General features: G+C 47.4%; 2 protein-coding genes across 3 annotated transcripts in view; one reads left to right on the top strand and one right to left on the bottom strand.

The window, feature by feature from the left end:
• Positions 1–3827, bottom strand: part of Gid4 (GID complex subunit 4 homolog) — a 25436-nt gene extending 21609 nt beyond the window's left edge. Inside the window, exon 1 of the mRNA XM_050163634.1 lies at positions 3217–3827. Within this exon, the coding sequence (XP_050019591.1) occupies positions 3217–3684 (468 nt within the window). The 5' untranslated portion in view covers positions 3685–3827. The remainder of the gene's footprint in view (positions 1–3216) is intronic.
• A 128-nt stretch (positions 3828–3955) lies between these two features.
• Positions 3956–19964, top strand: Atpaf2 (ATP synthase mitochondrial F1 complex assembly factor 2). 2 transcript variants are annotated; one of them, XM_050163635.1, is made up of 8 exons: positions 3956–4259; positions 11519–11563; positions 11747–11892; positions 13558–13655; positions 15086–15166; positions 16468–16580; positions 17016–17131; positions 19459–19964. In XM_050163635.1, the coding sequence occupies exons 1-8, from the start codon at positions 4100–4102 to the stop codon at positions 19594–19596; spliced, it is 897 nt and encodes a 298-aa protein (XP_050019592.1). In that variant the 5' UTR covers positions 3956–4099; the 3' UTR covers positions 19597–19964. The 2 variants fall into 2 exon arrangements, with proteins under 2 accessions (XP_050019592.1, XP_050019593.1); XM_050163636.1 differs by lacking the exon at positions 3956–4259 and adding an exon at positions 9399–9511.
• The last annotated feature ends 127 nt before the right edge of the window (positions 19965–20091 follow it).

Below are 20091 nucleotides of genomic sequence, written 5' to 3'. Positions count from 1 at the left end.
TAGGTATCTATATCTACTCAAGGAAAATGAAAACACATGTGCACATAAAAACTTCTACACAGCTGGCTTGGTGGTACATACTTATATAGTCTCAGTACTTGGGACAGCCAAAATGGGAAGGTCACTTGAAGTTAGGGGTTCAAAGCTAACCTAGGCAATACAGAGATCCACACCTCAAAAGCAAACAAGAAACCTGTATATGAATGCTCACAAGAGCATTAGTTATATTAGCCCCAAAGTAGAAAGAATCTAAAAGTCTATCAACTGACCAACGACTAAACAAAAGACAGGCAATGTTTTACAATAGGCAGCAACGGAAAGTACTTTAGTACTGACATGTGCTGAGATACTGATGAGCCCTGAATACGTTGTTAAAGACGCCAGTCATGAAAGGAAAAAACTGTGGGACTCTATTTATACATGTTCATAATAGGTAAAAGGTGAATCAAGGTTTTTGTTTGACTGTTTCTGAGAAAGGGTCTCATTCTGGAGATTCTGGAGAATCTGGCCTCAGATTCTGAGTTTAAGAATTATAGGTGAATACTACCAACTTGGTCTCAGAGGTAAATCTGATGAAGAAAGAAAAAGATTAGCCCAGGATTGTTGTGTGTTTGTGTGTGTATGTGTATGTGCACACACACATGTTTTGTGATGGCTAGGGAGTATGAAGTTTCTTTTGGGGGCAATAAAATATGTTCTAAAATCAGGTGACAGGGCTGGAGAGATGGCTCAGAGGTTAAGAGTACTGGCTGCTCTGCCAGAGGTCCCGAGTTCAGTTCCCAGAAACCACATGGTGGCTCACAACCATCTATAATGAGTACTGGTGCCCTCTTCTGCCCTGAGGGTATGCATGTAGGCAGAACACTGTATACATAATGAATAAATCTTTTTAAAAAATCTGGTAATAGTTGCACAACTGCAAATATCCTAGAAGCCATTAAGTATACACCTTGAGTAGGTAAACAGTAAGGTATGTGGATTATACCTCAAGAGAAGTACTTAAAAAGAACAAGCAGGTATACTTTTCATTGATCTGACTTCAGAGTCCATGCCTTTAACTACCACATTATTCTGCTTCCTAAAAATATTTTAAACTAAACTAAACAAACAAGAAAAGCAGGAAAGAGGTTGAATTATGAAAACAACTGTTCTCAGAAGGCTGAGACTAAGAAACTAGCCTTGGCAGGGAGATTAGGTAATATAACAATCCCATGCCTCCACCTGATCATCATGACAAACAAGCTCACTGATCTAGATGTGGGGAGCATTCCCTGGCAGGACCACCAGCTGCCCCACCAATAGCCATTCGACCTAAGGATTTGGGCTACCTGACGCCTATCAACCAAGTCCCAAACTCAATCACTGTTTCTATTGGTTCACAGGGCCCTGGCAACTACACGGTAGGGAACACCACACACATAAAAGGAACACATTCCTCTGACACATAGTTGCTCTGTCCCAGCTGTTACCTATTATATCAGAAACCAGCAAGTGGGCATAAATTCAGGACCATTCCAAACGTGAGTCATGAAGGGATCTCAGTTCCAGAATTTTATGATTAGTTGAATGAATTAAAAACAATAAAGTCTGACTTTTCCATACTATATTATCACATTTTAAAGAGGAAAAAATTATCATCACAGTAGGTAATGAGGATTGAAATAGCTCAGCCAGTTTTCCAATTGCAATAAATACACTTCATGACAGAACTCTATGGGTCAAATTGCATTTAATAAGAGGACACTTTCCCCAGTCAAAAACGTGAGAGAATTATTGCCACAAGGGGTAGGAAGGAAAGGGCTTATGGGTGTACTACAGTCAGGAGACACTCCCATCATGCCTTTGGAGTGGGAAGTCTACTTGCTCAAAAGAAACCGAGATGGGAAATGAGAGTAAAGGGTGCACATCTCTCTGGGACCCCGAGGCAGCATGCACCTCTGAACCTCTACAAGGGCTTTCAAGGAACACGATTTGGGCAACAGCCTAGGAGGTGGCATTAAGAAAATGCGCACAAGATGGGAAGGGGAATGGGTCTTCAGGCAGGCAGTTTAATACCCAGAAAGAACACAATTGTGGGGAGAGGAGATAAAAGAAAATATCCACCCCCACCAGTCTCCTTTGGCTGGGAAAAGCTTCAAGGGAGAGGGAAGAAGGATTTGGGCAGGGAAGGAAAGGCCCAGAGTAGATGAAGCTGAAGTTTCAAAGTTGTTCAGGGACTGGCAGTCGACAGCCAGTACTCAGATATCCAGGTCAAATAGGGGGAGGCAAGTGGACACAAAACAAAACTGGGTTAGATTTCCCAGTACTTGGGCATCTGAGGCAGGGAGGAAACTCTGGAGCTGTGTAGATAAAAATCAGCCACACTGAAGCCAGCAACAGCAACCAGCAAGACCAAGGTGCGAGGTCTGGGGAGAGGCCAGGGGGACTGCCAGGGAAGGGAAGTGGCCACAGAGCAGGGTAGTGTGAGAGTCTGGGGTAGGAAGCCTAGCATGGGGGCGGTTGACTGATTAGGCTATGAACTGATTGAGGCAGGTTTTTGGTCCTGGAAGGCCTCAGGAGGCACAGTCCTAACACTAAGTGGTGCAGCTGGAGATGGCTAGGTGTGAGTACCTGGTCTTCGGGGAGCCAAGAGCCCCGAGGAATGCAGTGGGGTGTCTCAGCCAAGGAAGGGAGGTTGTCCACCCCGCCCCCGCCTCCTCGAGGGCAGTGGGCTGGTTGAATTCTCCAAAGGAACAAGGTCCCTGGCTCTAAGGATGGATTGGTGGTCGGGGGACAACCTTCATTCTGGGAGAATCTGACACTGGTCGCCACCGGGAGGGTATTGAGTTTGGGGAAGGATCCGACAGGGACTGGTGGGAGGGCCGGCTCGGTGTAGGGAAGACAGGACTTGAGAAGAACCGACGCAGGTTAAAGGACAGCTAGTCATAGGGGTGCTTCCGGATCCCAAGCGGGCGGGTCAAAGGCTCCCAAGTGTGGGACAGTCTTCGGGGTCTGTCGGAAGCTGGCCGCTACAGGCTCTGGGTCTAGGGGTGGGTTAGGGCTAGGGTTCGAGAGTGTGACATCAGCTGGGTAGGTCCCGGTGGGAGGTGCCGGGTGCAGGAGGCCCCGGCAGCGAGGGCCTGGTTCGCGGCTGAGGGCTCGAGGAGCCCAGGGCAGGCCCGGCCCGTGAGCGCCGCGAGGAGGCCCTCGGGCCCGGCCTGACCCCCCGGCGCTCACCTGCAGCACCACCTCTACGTCGTACGAGTTCCCCTTGCTCTTCTGGTGGCCGCGGAACTTGGAGCCGCTGTAGAGCAGGCTGGTGGCCACGCCGGGCTGCTGGGTGTTGATGGGCGGCGGCGGGATGAGTGAGGCCGCGGATGTGGCTGAGGCACCCGCCGGCGGGGGACACTCGGTGCGGACCGGCATCGCGGGATCCCCCGGAGCCAGGGCTGGGGGAGGGGGAAGGAACCGCCGCTGCCGCGCGGGAGTCGAGGCTGCGGGGAGGGCGGACCCGGGCGCGCACGCGCGGGGGAGGGGCTCGGGGAACCACCCGCCCGCTGCCGGCCGACCGAGGGCTCGTGTCGCCACCCGGACCCGGGACCTGCTAGGAGAGTCTCCCTGTCTTGAGCTGCACCCCCTTCCCACTTGCCCTTGCGTGCACACACACACGCGCGCGCACACACACTCACACACGCACACACACATACAAACACACACTCACACACACACACACACACAAACACACACACACTGCTGCTTCCAATTGGCGCGGGCGCGCCGGAGAGGCGGGAGCAAACTCAAGCGGCGCTTCCGCTTATTGGCGGGCGGGGAGAGCACGTGGCGCTGTTCACGAACGACCCTCTGGGACTTGTAGTCCCCCCCCCCCCCGCAGCGCGGCATGGAGGGGGCGGGGCGAGCACGCTTGTGATGCTGACTGACGGGGGCGGAGAGGGGTGCGCAGGGGGCGTGCGGTGGCGACGGCGCGCTGTAGGTGTCATGAGGAAGATGGCGGCGTGCAGAGGAAGCTGAGGGCTTTGAGCCCGTGTTGAGAGGTTTCCGTACAGTTGCAGCGAAGAGTTTGGGGATCCCTTCGCCCTATTCTTATTCGCTGTCTTGACGTATGCGTCCACCCAGGCCCCTGGGCATGATGTGGCGGATCTACCCCCGGCTGAGGGACCGGGGACGTGGTCTCTTGAGCCGGTCTTCTAGTGACCCCACCGCCTCAGTGTGGCCAAGGCCAGCTCCGCGGCCTCCAGCCAGGGCCTACGTACCACCAACAGGTGAGGCCCGGACATGCGTTACCTTTTGGTTAGGTGCCAAATCTGGCTCACGAGGTGGAGGATTTCTGCCGTGCAGTGCGGGCTGACTGAGGCAGGGTTCAGGCCCATGAGGATATTTAGAGCAATGGAGTTGTTTCAGGTTGGAAAATGACATCCAGACCAGTGCAGGGATGACCTTAGAGGACAGCGAGATCTTGGGCTCTTGTGGTTTTCTCAATTTTCTTTTTGTTTGTTTTTCGAGACAGGGTTTCTCTGTGTAGTTCGAGTCTTGGAACTCTCTCTGTAGACCACACTGGCCTCGAACTCAGAGATCCTCCTGCCTCTGCCTCTGTGCTGGGATTGAAGGCGTGCGGGTGTCTTCTTTGATTTTCAAGGTCACAGAGCAGACTGGTTGAGGTCTGTGGAAGGCAAAGCCCGGCCTGACTGCCTTGTGTCCCCAGCACCCAGCATAAGAGTTGGCACAGAACAGGCGGGCCTTGAGTCCTCCACCCCACACACTTTCCTTGAGGGCTCACAGGACCTCTGCCCTAGTGCTGTGCTACAACCCCTGCATTCTCTGAAGCCTCCTTTCTCGAAGAATGAGTTCAGGCCGTGCGTCTTTCACCTACTGAGGACTGTAATAAGACTGAAAGGAAGTTATTTCATTGCTTCTGGGGAGAGATTTTTAAGTGACCTTCACTCCAGTGGATGCAAAATAGTGGCTGTCAGCTTTCCTCCGCTTAGTTGTTTTGTGTTGAGGGCTTGTGGCCTCCCCTGAGGGACAGGCACCGATACAGTATGCACCGATACTATGCTTACTGAACAGTAGTTTTAGCGCACTGCGATACAGAGGCTCTGAGGAAACACAAAGAATTCCCTTCTGTCTTGAGCATGTTCGGGGTCTTGGTCGAAAAGGGAGTTAAACTGGGACTTGGCAGATGAGTGAAGGGTTTGGTGAAAAAAAGAAATAGAGGAACGTGTCCAGAGGTGACAGCAGGCTGTTAAGAGATCTTTCTGCAACACTGCCCACATTAAGAAACAGAATCCCATAGGCAGTTTGGCACTGGGTTTCGAGTATAAACCTGGGGTCGGTTGTTGATAGACTTCTGAGGTACTGTGGTCTCAGGCATGTGTGATGTTGCTTTCTTTAGTGATCGGAGGCATAAAATTGCCTTTAAGGATTCCTTAGGCCTCAAATCCCATAGTTTTTCATTTTATTGAGAGTGTGTGTGTGTGTGTGTGTGTGTGTGTGTGTGTGCACTCACACTTGCCATGCACATGGAGGTCAGAGGACAGCCAGCAGGACTGGTTCCCTCCATGTGGGTTAGGGATTGAACTGGGGTGGCTGGGTTTAGTGGCAAGCACCTTTACATGGTGAGCCATTTCAGTGGTCAAAAGGCCATAATTTTATATAAATGGGGAAGGAGATTGGATGCAACAGGGAGCCGAGTTTTTACTTACCAAGCCCGAAAGCGATGGCCTGGAAGTCTACCAGGAAGAGACAGTAAAGAGGAAGGAGGAAGTCGCGTGTGGTGTCACATACGTGTATTTACTGCTTGGGAGACTGAGCTAGGAGGATCACTTGAGCCAAGAGTTTGAGGTCAGCCTGGGCTACAATATACAATAGCAAGACCTCATGAAGGGGTAGTGTGGAGGAAGAAGAGGAGGAGAACAAGGCTTGACTTATGTATACCTCTCTCACTGTGCCTCATTCACCCATTTATTCAGACATTCTTTCACATCTGACTACCTACTCTGTACTGGATAATTCTAAGAGCCTACTCATAAGTCTGTAACACGAAAGAAGAGATGGCTGATCAAGGGCCCCCATAATGGAAAGCAAAAGGTGTCCCCTCATTAAATTTACCCTTTGCCTAGCTAGTGAACCCCTGAGTGTGTTCCTTTGCTTATGCGGTGCCTTCCTAGGGCAGATATGTTCTGCTCTCCTCGTCCTCGCCAACTATGAGATTTTTGTGTAGCTTTGAAGTAGTGTAAATTATACCCCATTGGGTCTTTCCTGGTGAAGACTTTGGTTGCCAAGCTGACTGGACTTGGTCTCTTAGGAGCAGCCATCCCATGGAAGGTTGTCTGGAGAGGAGAGGCTTTTGAAGGGCTAACTGAGGGCTTGGAGGAGGAGGTGGTGTGCTGCAGAGATGTTTGCTTGCAAGGCTGTTGCCGTCCTGCTGCTCTGTTAACTGCCCAGACGGAAGATGTTTTGGAGAAGCAGCTTATGAGGCTGAACACACATTCCTAGATAAACCAAAGCTAGAAGTTCTGTCTCTACCATTTACAAATTACTATCTGTACGAGACAGCTCCTCCAGGTCTCTGCCACTTCAGAGGCATTACTGGCCTTGCCATCCTCATAGGAGTATCAGTTGAAGGGACCAGTCTGTATTGTAATTAATATAGCATATTTCTGGCTAACTCTTATATCTTAAATTAACCCATTTCTATTAATCTGTGTTGGCATGAGGCTGTGGCTTACTGGTAAGGGCCCAGTGGGTATCTTCCTCCTTCGGCTGCTACATGGCGTCTCTTTGACTCCACCTACTATCTCTCTCTATCTCAGTTTGGATTTCCTGCCTGGCTTTGCTCTGTTAAGCCATTGGCTGAAGCAGCTTCTTTATTACCCAATGGTAGTAAAACATATTCATAGTATACAGAAGGGAATCCCACATCAGTTGATCTCTGCTCCAGGTGAAGAGCAATTTGGAAAATTTATTTACTTGACTGTAAGAATTTGTTGTGTATGTATGTATTTGGGCACATGTGTGTCACTATGTACATGTGGAGGTTAAGAGAACAGCTTTTGAGAGATGTTTCTCTTCCACCTTTACATGGGTTTGGGGATTGAACTCAGACTTGCATTGAAGTATTTTTGAGCCGTCTCTCTGGCCCTGCAGAATTTTTAATTCCGGCACTTGGGAGGCAGAGGCAGGTGGATCTCTGTGAGTTCTAGAACAGCCTGGTCTACAGTTCCACTACAACCAGGACTACATAGAGAAACCCTGTCTCTCAAAACAAAACAAAACAAAAACCAAAAAGATATAATCCATTTAGAGTTAGAGATATGGTTCAGAGATTAAGAGCATGTGTCGCTCTTGCAGCGGGCCTGGGTTCAGTTCCCAGAACCCACATGGCAGCTCACAACCATGGCGGCTCCTAACCATCTGTAACTCCAATCAATGGGATCAAATGCCATCTTCTGACCTTGGGCACCAAGCATGCACATTGTGGACAAATATATATACCTAAACACATTTTTAAAAAAGGCAGTCAGTACCCTTTAGTGCCTTGCCATGTCTCCAGCCCTAGGCAACCACTACTTTTTTCCTTTAAAGATTGCCCTGTTTTGGACATTTCATACAAATAGAGTGTGGGGTTTAGGGCTGGCCTTTTTTACATAGTATGCTGTTCTTAAGTGTTATGTGTGTTGTATCATATACCCATATTCCAGTCTTTTTATATACCACATTTTCCTTGCCCATTTATAGACATATAAGTTGTTTATATCCTGGTTGTTATGAATAATGCTGATACAGACATGTGCAAGTTTGTGGACTTTAGTTTTATTTTTTTCCTGGCTATATTTCCTAAGCTTAATATTGCTGGGTCAAATGGAAACTAACTTTTTGTTTGTTTGTTTTTTGAGACAGGGTTTCTCTGTAGTTTTGGTGCCTCTTCTGGAACCAGCTCTTGTAGACCAGGTTGGCCTCGAACTCACAGAGATCCGCCTGCCTATGCCTCTGCCTCCTGAGTGCTGAGACTAAAGGCATGTGCCAGCACCACCCAGCAGAAAACTAACTTTTTAAGGAGTAGAAAGATTTTTTTTAAGGTGGATGAGTCATTTTAAATTTCTAGTAGTACGTGAAGTTTCTAATTTTATTATTATCTGATTTTTTTTTTTTTTTGAGACAAGGTTTCTCTGTAGCTTTAGTGCCTGTCCCAGAACTAGCTCTTGTAGACCAGGCTGACCTCGAACTCACAGAGATCCGCCTGCCTCTGCCTCCTGAGTGCTGGGATTAAAGGCGTGCGCCACCATCGCCCAGCTTGATTTTTTATTATTAGCGTAAAGGGAGTGATGTGGTATTTCATTGTGGATTTGTTGTTATATTAATTATTGAGATGGTCTTTCTGTGTAGTCCAGGATGACCTAGATCTTTATGTAGATCAGGTTAACCTCAGACCGTCTGCTTTTGCCTCCTGAATGCTGAGCATACAGCACCACGCCCGGCCTTGTTTTGGAGGCTTTTCTTTATATGTTTATATATAAATTTTGAAATCTGAAAAGCATTGGTTAGAGCTGCCTCTGGATTACAGGGAGTTACCTATTTTGGATTACAGGGAGTTACCTATTTTGAATTTAGCTTTAAGGTTTAAGATCCACCAGATGGCGCTGTTTTAAAAGGTAAAGGTATTGTGACTAGCACCGTTTCTTGGTGTGCCCTGGGAACTGTAGTCCTGTGGCTTTCGGTTTTCTAGAGAGAGAGAGAAAAAAAAGGCCAGCTCCAAAATTGTGACTGGTAGAATAACCACACACTAGGGAGGAGGGATTTTAAAAGGATGTGGCTCTGAAAACCTCTTGTTTCTTTATATGGGCTTAAGCGACTTCACAGGAGAGAGATCTTTTAGTAGGTTCCTAATCCTGTTCAGTACTTGTCTTCCTATGAGCATTTTTTCCTGTCCAGAACTGTTCCTATGAGCTTTTTTTAAATTTATTTTTATTTTATGTGCATTGGTGTTTTGCCATGGGTGATAGATCCCTAGAACTGGAGTTGCAGACAGTTGTGAACTGCCATATGGGAACCGAACCCAGTTCCTCTGGAAGAGCAGTCAGTGTTCTTAATCACTGAGCCATGTCTCCAGCCCATTATGAGAGGTTTTTTCATAGTTGTTCTCTCCCGTTTTTCTCCTGTTTTCTTATGGCTGCCTCTTTGGGTTGTTGTTGTTGTTTTTGGTTTTTTTGTTTGTTTGTATGTGTATGTAAATGTGTGGATGTATATGTTCTGCATACATGTAGAGGACAAATAACATCAGTGTGGAGTCAATTTTCTCCAACCTTTAAGTGGGCTCTGGGCATTGAATTTTGGCCATTGGGTTTACATAAGCACCTCTACCTGCTGAGCTGTGTTGCTGACCTTCTCCTTGTTGTTTTGACACAGGATTGCTGAATAAGTTAGGCTGAATGGCCAGCAAGCTGCAGGGATCCTCCTGTCTCCACTTCTCCAGCACTGGGATTACAAGCATGCACCATGTTCCCTGGCCTTTTCTGTGGGTACTGGGGATTCAGCTTGGGTCCTTATACTTACGCAGCAAGTCCCTCATCAACTGGACTTCATATGAGCCACTTCTAATCCTGAAAATTACTTCTATACATCCCTTCCCAAACAAACCAGTTAATGAGATTTAGTAGCTGCTGCTTCTGTGGCTCACATATGAACTAACTGCTCAGAGGTCTTTTTGTAGCCCATGATGAGATGGGGATTCCTCGGTCTGGGCTCCCATTGTCCCACATGTTCTTACTATCACTGAAGTCATGTGGTCATTTTACTTTCACTAGACAGAACCTTGAAGGCACATCTCATCCCCACGGCTGGTTGCTGGATGTGAGCAGTATTCCCTGCAGTAGAAAGACTGATGTTTGTCCTGTGCCAGACCGTAGGGAAAGAGTCCTGTCTAAAGCCCACCACCTTTGAATCTGAGGCCATTGTCTCTTGGGTTCTTTTTGCCTTCTGCGTGTCTTTATCCTTTATTCTATTTGGAGCAATTTTGACTTGATGCTCTCTCTTGTCATCCTACTATCCAGACTTTTTTTTTTTTCAAGACAGGGTTTCTCTGTGGTTTTGGAGCCTGTCCTGGCACTAGCTCTTGTAGACCAGGCTGGTCTCAAACTCACAGAGAGCCACCTACCTCTGCCTCCCAAGTGCTGGGATTAAAGGCGTGTGCCACCACCGCCCGGCCTACCCAGACTTTTTAAATTCTTATTCAGATATAGAGGCAGCCCTGGCCAGCAGAGCGTGCCAGATGGGGGTTACAGGAAACACAGCTGCCCTGGTAGCTTTAGCTTTGGAGGAGTCAGTCCTTCACAGTCGGTTTCTGTCCTTTCTCAGGTCTGTCTCAGGCAGTGTGCTCATGACTTCTGTCTAGCCAGGCTTTTATGTGTCGTCCAGTCTAGGCACCAGAAAGCACAATGGATGTAGTATAGAATTTCTATCAGAGATAGGAAAAGAGGCCTGTGATCAGCTCATCAGGGTGTCAGGGAAAGTAGGGAAATTTCAGAGCTCCACGGTGGCAGAAACTTACCTATTTTGGTGTAGAACATGTGCTAGAATTACTGTTAAGGTTTCGCATGATATGGACAATTGTGTCATATCATCTCAGTGGCCAGATCAGCATTTTTGAATTTATTTCTTTCAAAATTTTACATTCATACATACAGATATTGTCGTCTTAGTGTTCTATTGCTATGAAGAGACATCATGACCAAAGCAACTCTTATAAAAGAAAGTATTTATTTGGTGGCATGTTTACAGTTTCAGAGGGTTAGCCCATTATCATCATGGTGGGGAACATGTTGGCAGGCATGGTGCTGGAGAAGTAGCTTAGAGCTATATCTTGATCCATAGGCAAGCTGGTTAACTAGGTAAACTAGTTAGAGAGGATAGGAAATGTTTTCAGTAGCTTTCTTTTCTTTTTTTCATTTCTCAAGACAGGATTTCACTGTTTAGCTCTGGCTATCCTGGAACTTGCTCTGTAAACCAGACTGACCGTGAATTTATAGAGATCTGCCTGTCTCTGCCCCCGAGTGCTGGGATTAAAGGCATGCATCACCATGCCTGGCTTAAAACTTTATTTTCTACTGTACATCACGTGTACACATGTGTACCTAGGTGCACACATTGGCCTCCTCCCTCAGAGGATCTACCTGAAAGGAGACCAATTCACACACCAGCTTTACATTCAGGTACATCACGCTGGCGTCTGACATTCTCAGGTCACAGTCTGAGGTTCCAGGGAGCCTTGATCAGTTGTCTCCTAGCCTGAATACTAGAACAGGTGTGAGCAGCGAGTCCTGCTCTCCCCTGGTCCCTGCAGACTGGTTGCTCCCCTATTCCAGGCTTCAGTCAGAAACTGTTGATTATACTGCACTCTAGGGCAGACCTTGAATGATGATATGAAAATCAGGCCAATCAGTCAGCATTAACAATAATGATACGAGTTGGTATTGCTTCTGGATCCCTGCTATTTTAAATTGTCTCTGAAAAATCTGTCTTACAGAAAGGAAGAGGTTTTATCAGAACGTCAGCATCTCACAGGGTGAAGGTAAGTATCTAAAAATTGGATGGCCTTCTTTTTGTGACTGGTTGGGTACATTTTGTCTCCAGCCAGTTCAGTGGTGGCAGCTTTGTCTGATGTTGTCTTTGCGTACAACAGTTTGGTTGCTAAAATAAAGGAATGGGGCATTTGAATCCAGTTCCTGAGAATTTTTTTATTTGTTTTTTTAAGGTGGCTTTGAGATCAACCTGGACCACAGAAAGCTGAAAACTCCCCAAGCCAAGCTATTTACCGTCCCCAGTGAGGCTCTGGCCATTGCCGTGGCTACTGAATGGGACTCCCAGCAGGATACCATCAAGTTCTACACCATGCACCTGGTAACAAACAAACTTGTAGCAAGCAGACTTTGATCATACTGACTTCTACTTCATGCTCACCAAGACTTCCTGGCAACACTGTAGATATCCTTCCCTATTATGATGAGGCTCTGGGGTAGGCTCTGTCTTTCTGGCTGCAGTTACACTCAAAATGTCACTGAACAGACCCAGCTCTTTCCCTGCCTGGCCTGGCCACTGCCTCCCAATCTCACTCCATCCCTGTTTGCATTTTTGTTGTTTGGTTGGTTTTGGTTTTTTGAGACAGGGCCTCATGTCTCAGGTAGGTTTTGAACTTGATTTGTAGCTGCAAATGACCTTGAATTTCTGCTTGTACTGTCTGAGTGCTAAGATTACAGGCATGTTGTCTGCTTGTACTATATATGCAGTGTGGGGATTTAACCCAGGGTTTTATGCATGCTAGGTCAATATGCAATGATTCACCACATCACTTATCTTTATTTTTTTCTGTTTTTGAGACAGGGTCTTTTTATGTTGCCCTGGCTGTCCTGGAACTTGTTATGTAGACCATTCACAGAGATCTTCTTGCCTCTGCCTCCCCAGTGCTGGGATTAAAGATGTGTGCTGCCGTAACAAAGCCCAACCTTTATTTTTTATTATAGCAGCTAGTTGCTTGTTTTATTACCACTTGGTCTATAATGGCCCATTTTGTGTTTACATGTTTATTGCTTATGACAGAAGAACAGTGGCTATGTCTTTGTTACTCAGTGGTTCCAGCAGGAAGTATAGATGGAGCTCAGTAAACAGTGGTAGGGTGTGGAAGCCAGCCAGATGAGTGAGGAAAGGAGGATGCTCCACAGACTCAGCCCTTCAGTGGTTAGGTGCAACTGAGGCCCCTGAAGTCCTTCCTCTGCAGCCTACTTGGCCTTACATGGTGGCCACCCTTTTTCAGCCCCATGATGCCCACCTGTACTACCCACCTGTGGAGCCATGGCTGACCAGATGATACTGTGCATGGTGCCCCTGGAGCCCTCAAGTGGTTCCAGGGAAGGCACCAGCCAGTTCTGGGGTTAGATGTTCTCATCTTGGTCACTTCTGTGTTCCACTTTGATGTACAGACCCTGGTGGGCCTGTCAGCAGTGTAGTCTACTTCTTTACTGTCTAGTGTGATCAGGTTGACGAGGCCACAAACTGATGCATAGAGCAGTCTTGGGAGCCTCTTATTGAAGAGGTAACACTAGGAAAATATCTTAATCCCAGTTTGATTTGCTGCCTTATCCTCTGACGTGTCAAATAAGCTGGTAAAGCTTCTCATTCAGCTTGCATTTCATGGCTTCATTGTTGCATTTGAGTTATGTATTTCACCTCTGTGGGCCTCAGTTTCCACCTCTCTGAAATGAGTAGAATAGTGGCATCTGCCCCCAAAGTATTATTGTGCAGATTAACCTGGTAGTCACAAACATAAAAATACATAAATAAAACCCCTGACACTTTGAAGAAGTTCACTAATCCAGGACCACTGAGAGTCCAGTGAATCCCATGAGCGCACTGGAGTTTGAACATGGAGCCTGGCTTTCAGATAGGCTGCTGCTGTTGCTGTGATGGTGGCTCCGGTGGGTGGCTCTGGTGAACTGTCTGCTCATGGTGAACATGCAGGTATGTCAGAACCTACATGTGGGTGACAGCATTTTCTGCCTTTTCATTCAGACCACATTGTGCAACACATCCTTGGACAACCCAACCCAGCGAAACAAGGATCAACTGATCCGGGCAGCTGTAAAGTTCCTGGACACTGATACCATCTGGTAAGTGTCATTAGATGAAGTCTCCTCTCGGGTGGTGTGAGCCTCTTAGTCTGTTTTGCCTCGTTTGCCCAGAGCACATCAGTGGAAGAAAAGGCAAGGCCTTTGCCATTGCAGGCAGGTAGCCCACTTGACAAGCCTGAACCCCAGGAGGAGGATTCTCAGTCTATCCTAGCACAGGGTACTCCTTGCATTGAGCTGACTTGGCATGGAAACATATGCCATTCTCACAGGCTCCAGACAGAATCCATTGGCCAACTCCCTGCAGGGCATCTGGCCCTGATGTCTGGCCCTCAGCATGTTCATGTATTAGCATCCCTGTCATTACAGGTGGCAATAATTGGGGGCTGGTCTCTCCCAGTTCTGAATTCTCCCCTTGTGTCTGTATTCTTTTCTTGTTGGTCAGTGGTGTTGAAGGAACATTGGAGAAACAGCTGAATGGCTGAGCATTACTGTGCCTGCTGGCCCCATTACTCAGAAGCTATGAATCACCCAGCATAGATGCTCTGGAAGTAGATGGACTTTAGGATCACTGAGAGTTTGCAGTGGGAAAACCTGTTCTGTTTTTGCTAGAACACAGTGGCTTGCAGGAGACAGAGCTCATTCAGCTACCCTTTGGCAAAGATGGCTTTTTGAAAACTATGCAGGGTTCTAACAAGCAAGTACAGGCAGTTGGAACTCTCCAGGTACCAAGTTCTACCTGCCTCCTCTTTTCAGGTCCAGGATTGGATAGGAGAAGAGGCCTCCTACTCTGCTCTCAGCAGTCCAGCTTTTCTGCATACCCATTCCCTCTCTACTCCCCTCTGCTTACATGAAAGCTTTCTGTGGTGCCCTAGGGTTCCCATCCACGGGGTTTTGTAGCTCAGCTCCCATCACTTCTGTGTCTTTATCAAAATGAGTTGTACCATCTGGCTCTGTAGTGATCCACTTGGGTAAAGAATCCATTCTAGGAAGTGGCTAGGCTCCTAAAGTGTCAGCAGGCATCTGGTCCTTGGATCAGGGGTCTTGGAGTGGTCACTGAACTTCTAGCGCTTGTGTCCAGTGGGTATGGATCCCATTATTACTGCAGATCTGTCTTTGAGTTGCACCAACATGGTTGCAAATTTGGACCTGTCAAGTATTTGGGAGCCAGAGGATAGTGGATTGCAACTCAAGCTACACCAGAATTCCCCAGAGGGCATGTGGAAACAGATGGCCAGGCCCCACCCCAGAGGTTTGCTTGTCATCAGTGTCCTGGTAACGAGCTTTCCAAGTGAGGCTAGAGCTGATGCTGCTGGCTGCACTCTGAGAACCACTGCTCTATGGGACAAGATTTGGGGTGTGGGGTTGGTGGCAGAAAGTTTTTGCTGTTGCCCTTTGCATTTTTCTTTTCTGTCCCTCAATGAAGGAATTGTACTTTTTTATTAATGAAGGTGGTTTTTACAATGAATTAGCTACAGGGTAGAAGAGCCGGAGACATTAGTGGAACTTCAAAAGAACGAATGGGATCCAGTCATAGAATGGGCTGAGAAAAGGTAAGATGTGCAGCCCCACATGGAGGATTGAGTGGGCCTGGTATTGTGTTGTGTGCTGGAGGCAGGGCCACACAGCACACCTGAAATCTGTTTTCCAGAGTCAGAACTCTCCTGAGCTTGAGCTCCCTCCGGTGTTGAGAGGTAGGGATTACCTTGGAAAACATTCCTCAGATTCATTTTGGTCATCATACCCTGAATACCTGCTACTGTATTGTACCATGACAAATTTAGGGACAGCTTTGTGTCCCCAAGAAACACCAAAGGCCCCAGGCTTCTATCCCCAAGCAAGTCTCCTAGTGTTTTTCTTGATTTGAAATGGGCTAATCCTGCCTGCCTGCCAGTCAGGCTGGTGCTTAGCATTTTATTCGGCAGAGGTAACAACCTAAATTTTGTTTTTTGTTTTTTAAATCTTCTTCATTATTACTGCACTGGTAAGTAAAACTCACAGTATACAAGTTACACACGAGCAAAAGTCAGGACAGCGTCCTGCGATGCTGTGAGGACTGCTTTGTGGGTGTGGCTTCTAGGGATTGGTGATACACAACAATTTCCTTAACAGAAGACTCTTGTGAGTATAGAGTTAAGCAGATATTGATAAGGTGGCAAAATAAATTCAGTGTCAGTTCCTTCCAGTGACTGAAAGGGATGGCTCCCATGGCACTGTCCTGTCTGCAGGGTTTGCAACAAATGCCTGGATGGCTTTTCTTCTGCCATAACAGTTTTCACATAAATTACCACTGTGACACATCTCCTGAATGCTCATCATGATCCAGCCATCCTGAGGGGGCTATTTTATTTATTATTTGGTTTTGTTCTTTGAGATAGGATCTCATGTAGTCCAGCCTAGCCTCAAATCCACTATGTAGGCACCACTGGCCTTCTGCTCCTGATCCTCCTGCCTCTGCTTTCTGAGTGCAGTGATTACAGGTGTGCTCCTCCATGCAGCGCCATCCTGGAACTTTTTTTTTTTAATATTTATTTATTTATTATATATACAATATTCTGTCTGTGTGTATGTCCGCCGGCCAGAAGAGGGCACCAGACCCCATCACAGATGGTTGTGAGCCACCGTGTGGTTACTGGGAATTGAACTCAGGACCCTTGGAAGAGCAGGCAATGCTCTCAACCTCTGAGCCATCTTTCCAGCCCCCATCCTGGGACTTTAAAAGAAAAGCACTATACCACATCTAGGTTTTTTTTTTTTTTTTTTAATTTTTTATTTATTTTTTGCTTCTAGTCAAAAGCTGGACTGTTCTTGAGAGGCAAAGTGCAAAAGATATGCTGATGCCTTTTCCCTTTAGATACGGCGTGGAGATCGGCTCCTCCACCAGCATAATGGGACCCAGCATTCCTACCCAGACCCGAGAGGCGCTCACCAGCCACTTGTCCTCTTACAACATGTGGGCCCTACAAGGTACAAGTCGGGCTTCTGTGGGCCTTGAGGGTTGGATACATTTTGGCACATCCCTGCTGAGTGCTCTGAGCTTGGAGGCTGGGTAGCTCTGATGCCCAGCCCTTTTACTTAGTACTCCAAGGTCACATACCCCCTACAGGAAAATTTTCAACTTTGTTTAGTTTATCATTAGTTTGGACCCATATACCCATCTATAAACCCATCACTAAAAGTATGGCCTGGGTCATACTCTAATTGACCAGCTTCAGGTCATACGGCTATCGAGGAAAAGACAGGTGGGTTACACCTAGAAAAGGAATAGTATTCTGGCAGAAAAGTGTGCCAGACCTCAGGTGGGTCCTAGATAGTGCACCCTCCCCCCATTCCACGAGGACACAGAAACCGACGGGCAGTGGGTTGTAGGTACTGACTTGGCTTGTGTCTCCCACCCCTCAGGGATTGAGTTTATAGTGGCCCAGCTCAAGTCCATGTTGCTGACCTTGGGCCTGATTGACCGGCACCTGACTGTGGAGCAGGCTGTGCTTTTGTCACGCCTGGAGGAGGAGTACCAGGTAAGGTTCTGATCTCAAGTCCCACCTCACCCTTGTGATTCAGACTCACTGAGCTTTGTTACTTTGTACATATGAAAAAATCAAACTAAGGAACAATAAAGGTTTAAGTTGCTGGGGCTAAGTGGTATGGCTCAGTGGTAGAGCACTAGCCTAGTATGCTCTGGGCCCTAGGTCCCATCAGCAGCACCACACACCTATGCCTGTGCATTGGAAAGGGTCAGAATTGCTCAGCACTCTCCTTGCCCCCGGGTCCTCTTCAGCAGCTTGATTGGGTAGGAGCTGTATTAACCCACATCTTACATAAGAATAAATTGGGGTACTAGATTGCACTTCTGGAGAATATTCCACCAGGGTCTATGCCCATGTCTGGGTGACTGGGGCTAAGGCCTCCTCAGGCTCATGGGCAGAAAAGATATTTGGCCCTCATCTGCCCTGCATTTGTGCTCCTAAGTCAGTAGGATCCTGATGTTTCTCTGGCTGGCAGAGGAGCAGAGGAGTAGCTGCCGCCACATACACATTTAATTTAGAGGGCAAAAAAACTAAGGTTTTCCTATGTTGTTTGCATTTCTGTTTTGGGTTTCAGTTTTTGCTTTGTTTGTTAAGAGGGGTCCTTATGTAGTCCAAACTAGCCTTGAGCTCCTTGTGTATCCGAGCCTTACTGTGAACTTCTGATCCTCCTGCCTCTGTCTCCCAAGTGCTGCTTCACAATGGCTGGCTTGCTTACTACTTTTTTTTTTTTTTTGGCTTTTTCAGACAGGTCTTGCTATACAGTCTTGATTAGTCTGAACCTAACTATGTAGACTAGCCTGCCCTGGAACATATGACCTATGACATACGAAGATGCTCTTTTCTTGCTTCCTGAGTGCAGAGATCACAGATGTGTGCCACTGTGCCTGGAGTTTGTTTGCATTATTTTAATATTCTCTCTCTCTCTCTCTCTCTCTCTCTCTCTCTCTCTCTCTCTCTCTCTCTCTCTCCCTCTCTCTCTCTCAATTCTTCTCTACCTTAATGTTGAGGCAGGGTCTCTTGCTCAAACCCAGGGTTCACCAATTTGGCTACTGTAGTTGGCCAGTTGCTTTAGAGAATCCCTGTCTCTGCCTCAGGAGAGTTAGGATTATAGTGGGTTGCCACTCCCACTTGCCTTGGCTTTTATATGGGTGCTGGGATCTGAACTCAGATTTTCATCCTTGTGCAGGAAGTGCTGAGCCATCTCCCCAGCCTCTTGTTTGCATCTTTAACACTGAGAACTTAGTGTTCCTTGTGGTCCTGTGGATGTTGCTATTACTCCAACCTCAGAAGGTTAATGTTATTAGGAGTTGGTTCCTACATGATTGAAAACCTTTTTTGGAATATTTAATCTTCTGCTTGGAAAGATGCCAAGGGCAACTATTTCTATACAGCAGAAGAGAGCCATCCATTGATGTCATCTGTTCCATGGGAAAGGCTGATGTCAGCTGTTCGGATCATAGGGATGGTATAAGACCAAGAAATCTGGCTGCAGGCTTGAACTCTGCTTTTGGCTATGGGACCCAAGCCAGGCTACCTTCTGAACTTTGGATTTGATCCCATATAAAATGAGGGATGACCTGAAGTGAAGGTGAAAATTATCTGAGGTGATTTATTTCAGTTGTGCAAACCAAGGCCAGGCAGCCAGTAATGCATGTAGCTTGTGTGACCTGAAAGATTTTGTATTTCTGGGTGATCTGGCCACGCCTGCTGGACTCCTGCAGGGAGAGGCCAGCAGAATGAGTTTGGAGACACTCATGTCTGGACAGCCACAGTGCCTAGAGCTCCTCCCTCTTGTTAAGAGTTCTGAGAGGGTCTACAGCTGGCTTCCAGTGTGCTGCACAGAGTCACTGCTGTTCTGCTGCCCTTAGGGGTCTGAGCCCAATGGCCTGTGGCCTGGCTTCATTTATTTACTTCACTCCATGGTAGTGTTTGCAGCCCTGAAGGGCAGTGAGATACACCTCATAGAGAATGGCAGTTTGCAGGCTGCTTCATGCTGTCTTCATCTTACGTGGGAGATAAAAGGTCACAGGGTAAGGCTCCATTAGAGGGGACACAGTGGGATTCCAGTGCTTGTCCATTTAGCAGTGGGCAGCCCCTATCTGGTCTACACTCCTCCCAGACTATCTAAGTCCCAGACCTCGGAGGAGCCTGCTCCACCTTCCTGGATGTTATTGCCAGATGACCCACATGGATCTTAATGTGTTTGGTAGGAACATGGCTCATGGCTCATGACCCTTAGGCCAGTGATGGGAATGGAATGTGATTCAGGTCACTGGTCAAGGCTACTCACCAAGAAGCTTGTTTTTCCCTCTCCTTAGATCCAGAAGTGGGGCAACATTGAGTGGGCCCACGATTACGAACTCCAGGAGCTGCGGGCTCGCACTGCTGCTGGTACCCTTTTTGTCCACCTCTGCTCAGAAAGCTCTACGGTCAAACACAAGCTCCTACAGGAGTGAGGCCTACAGGAGTTGCAAACGCTGGCTGAAAGGAACTGCACAAACACAGATTCTCTGATCTGGGCTTCCTGATGTTGGACCTCTGAACCCAGTGAAGCTCTGTTAGCCTGTACCTTTGGGGCAACCTCAGCATGTACCTGTGGGGTACCCACTGTGTGCCTGGGTCTTCCTTGGCCTTTGTGGCTTGGCCTTATCCAGAAGCACTCTGTGATGCCCTGGAGACACGCTACGCTTGTCTTGAGGTCAGACAGCTTCCCAACCAGGAGCCATTGGCCTGGCCTGTAGTGAGGGAGGCATAGAGACTTTCTTTTGACCCTTATTTTATTAAATATTTTTTCATCCTTGGAATATATCAAGCCTCATCTTCATCTGAGTCTGCTCATTCTTGTTTTATCTATGCTTTGTCACCATTTTTATATCTGCTACCAATGGCTGGGGACCTCATGGCGGGTGGGTTGGGGGGGCAGGAAACAAGCACATGGCCACACAACCCTT

The sequence above is a fragment of the Alexandromys fortis genome, unplaced genomic scaffold, assembly GCF_014885135.2.
Source record: "Alexandromys fortis isolate MF-2015 unplaced genomic scaffold, M_Fortis_MF-2015_v1.1 scaffold_149, whole genome shotgun sequence".
Lineage (NCBI taxonomy): Eukaryota > Metazoa > Chordata > Mammalia > Rodentia > Cricetidae > Alexandromys > Alexandromys fortis.
Note: the sequence above shows the minus strand (reverse complement) of the source record. Positions and strands in the feature narration are given on the sequence as shown.

Coding starts and splice junctions, on each gene's coding strand:
- Atpaf2 (XM_050163635.1), top strand. CDS start 4,100: ATGCGTCCACCCAGGCCCCTGGGCATGATGTGGCGGATCTACCCCCGG. Junction 15,167..16,467: donor ATAGAATGGGCTGAGAAAAG/GTAAGATGTGCA, acceptor TTTTCCCTTTAG/ATACGGCGTGGAGATCGGCT. Junction 17,132..19,458: donor GCCTGGAGGAGGAGTACCAG/GTAAGGTTCTGA, acceptor CCCTCTCCTTAG/ATCCAGAAGTGGGGCAACAT.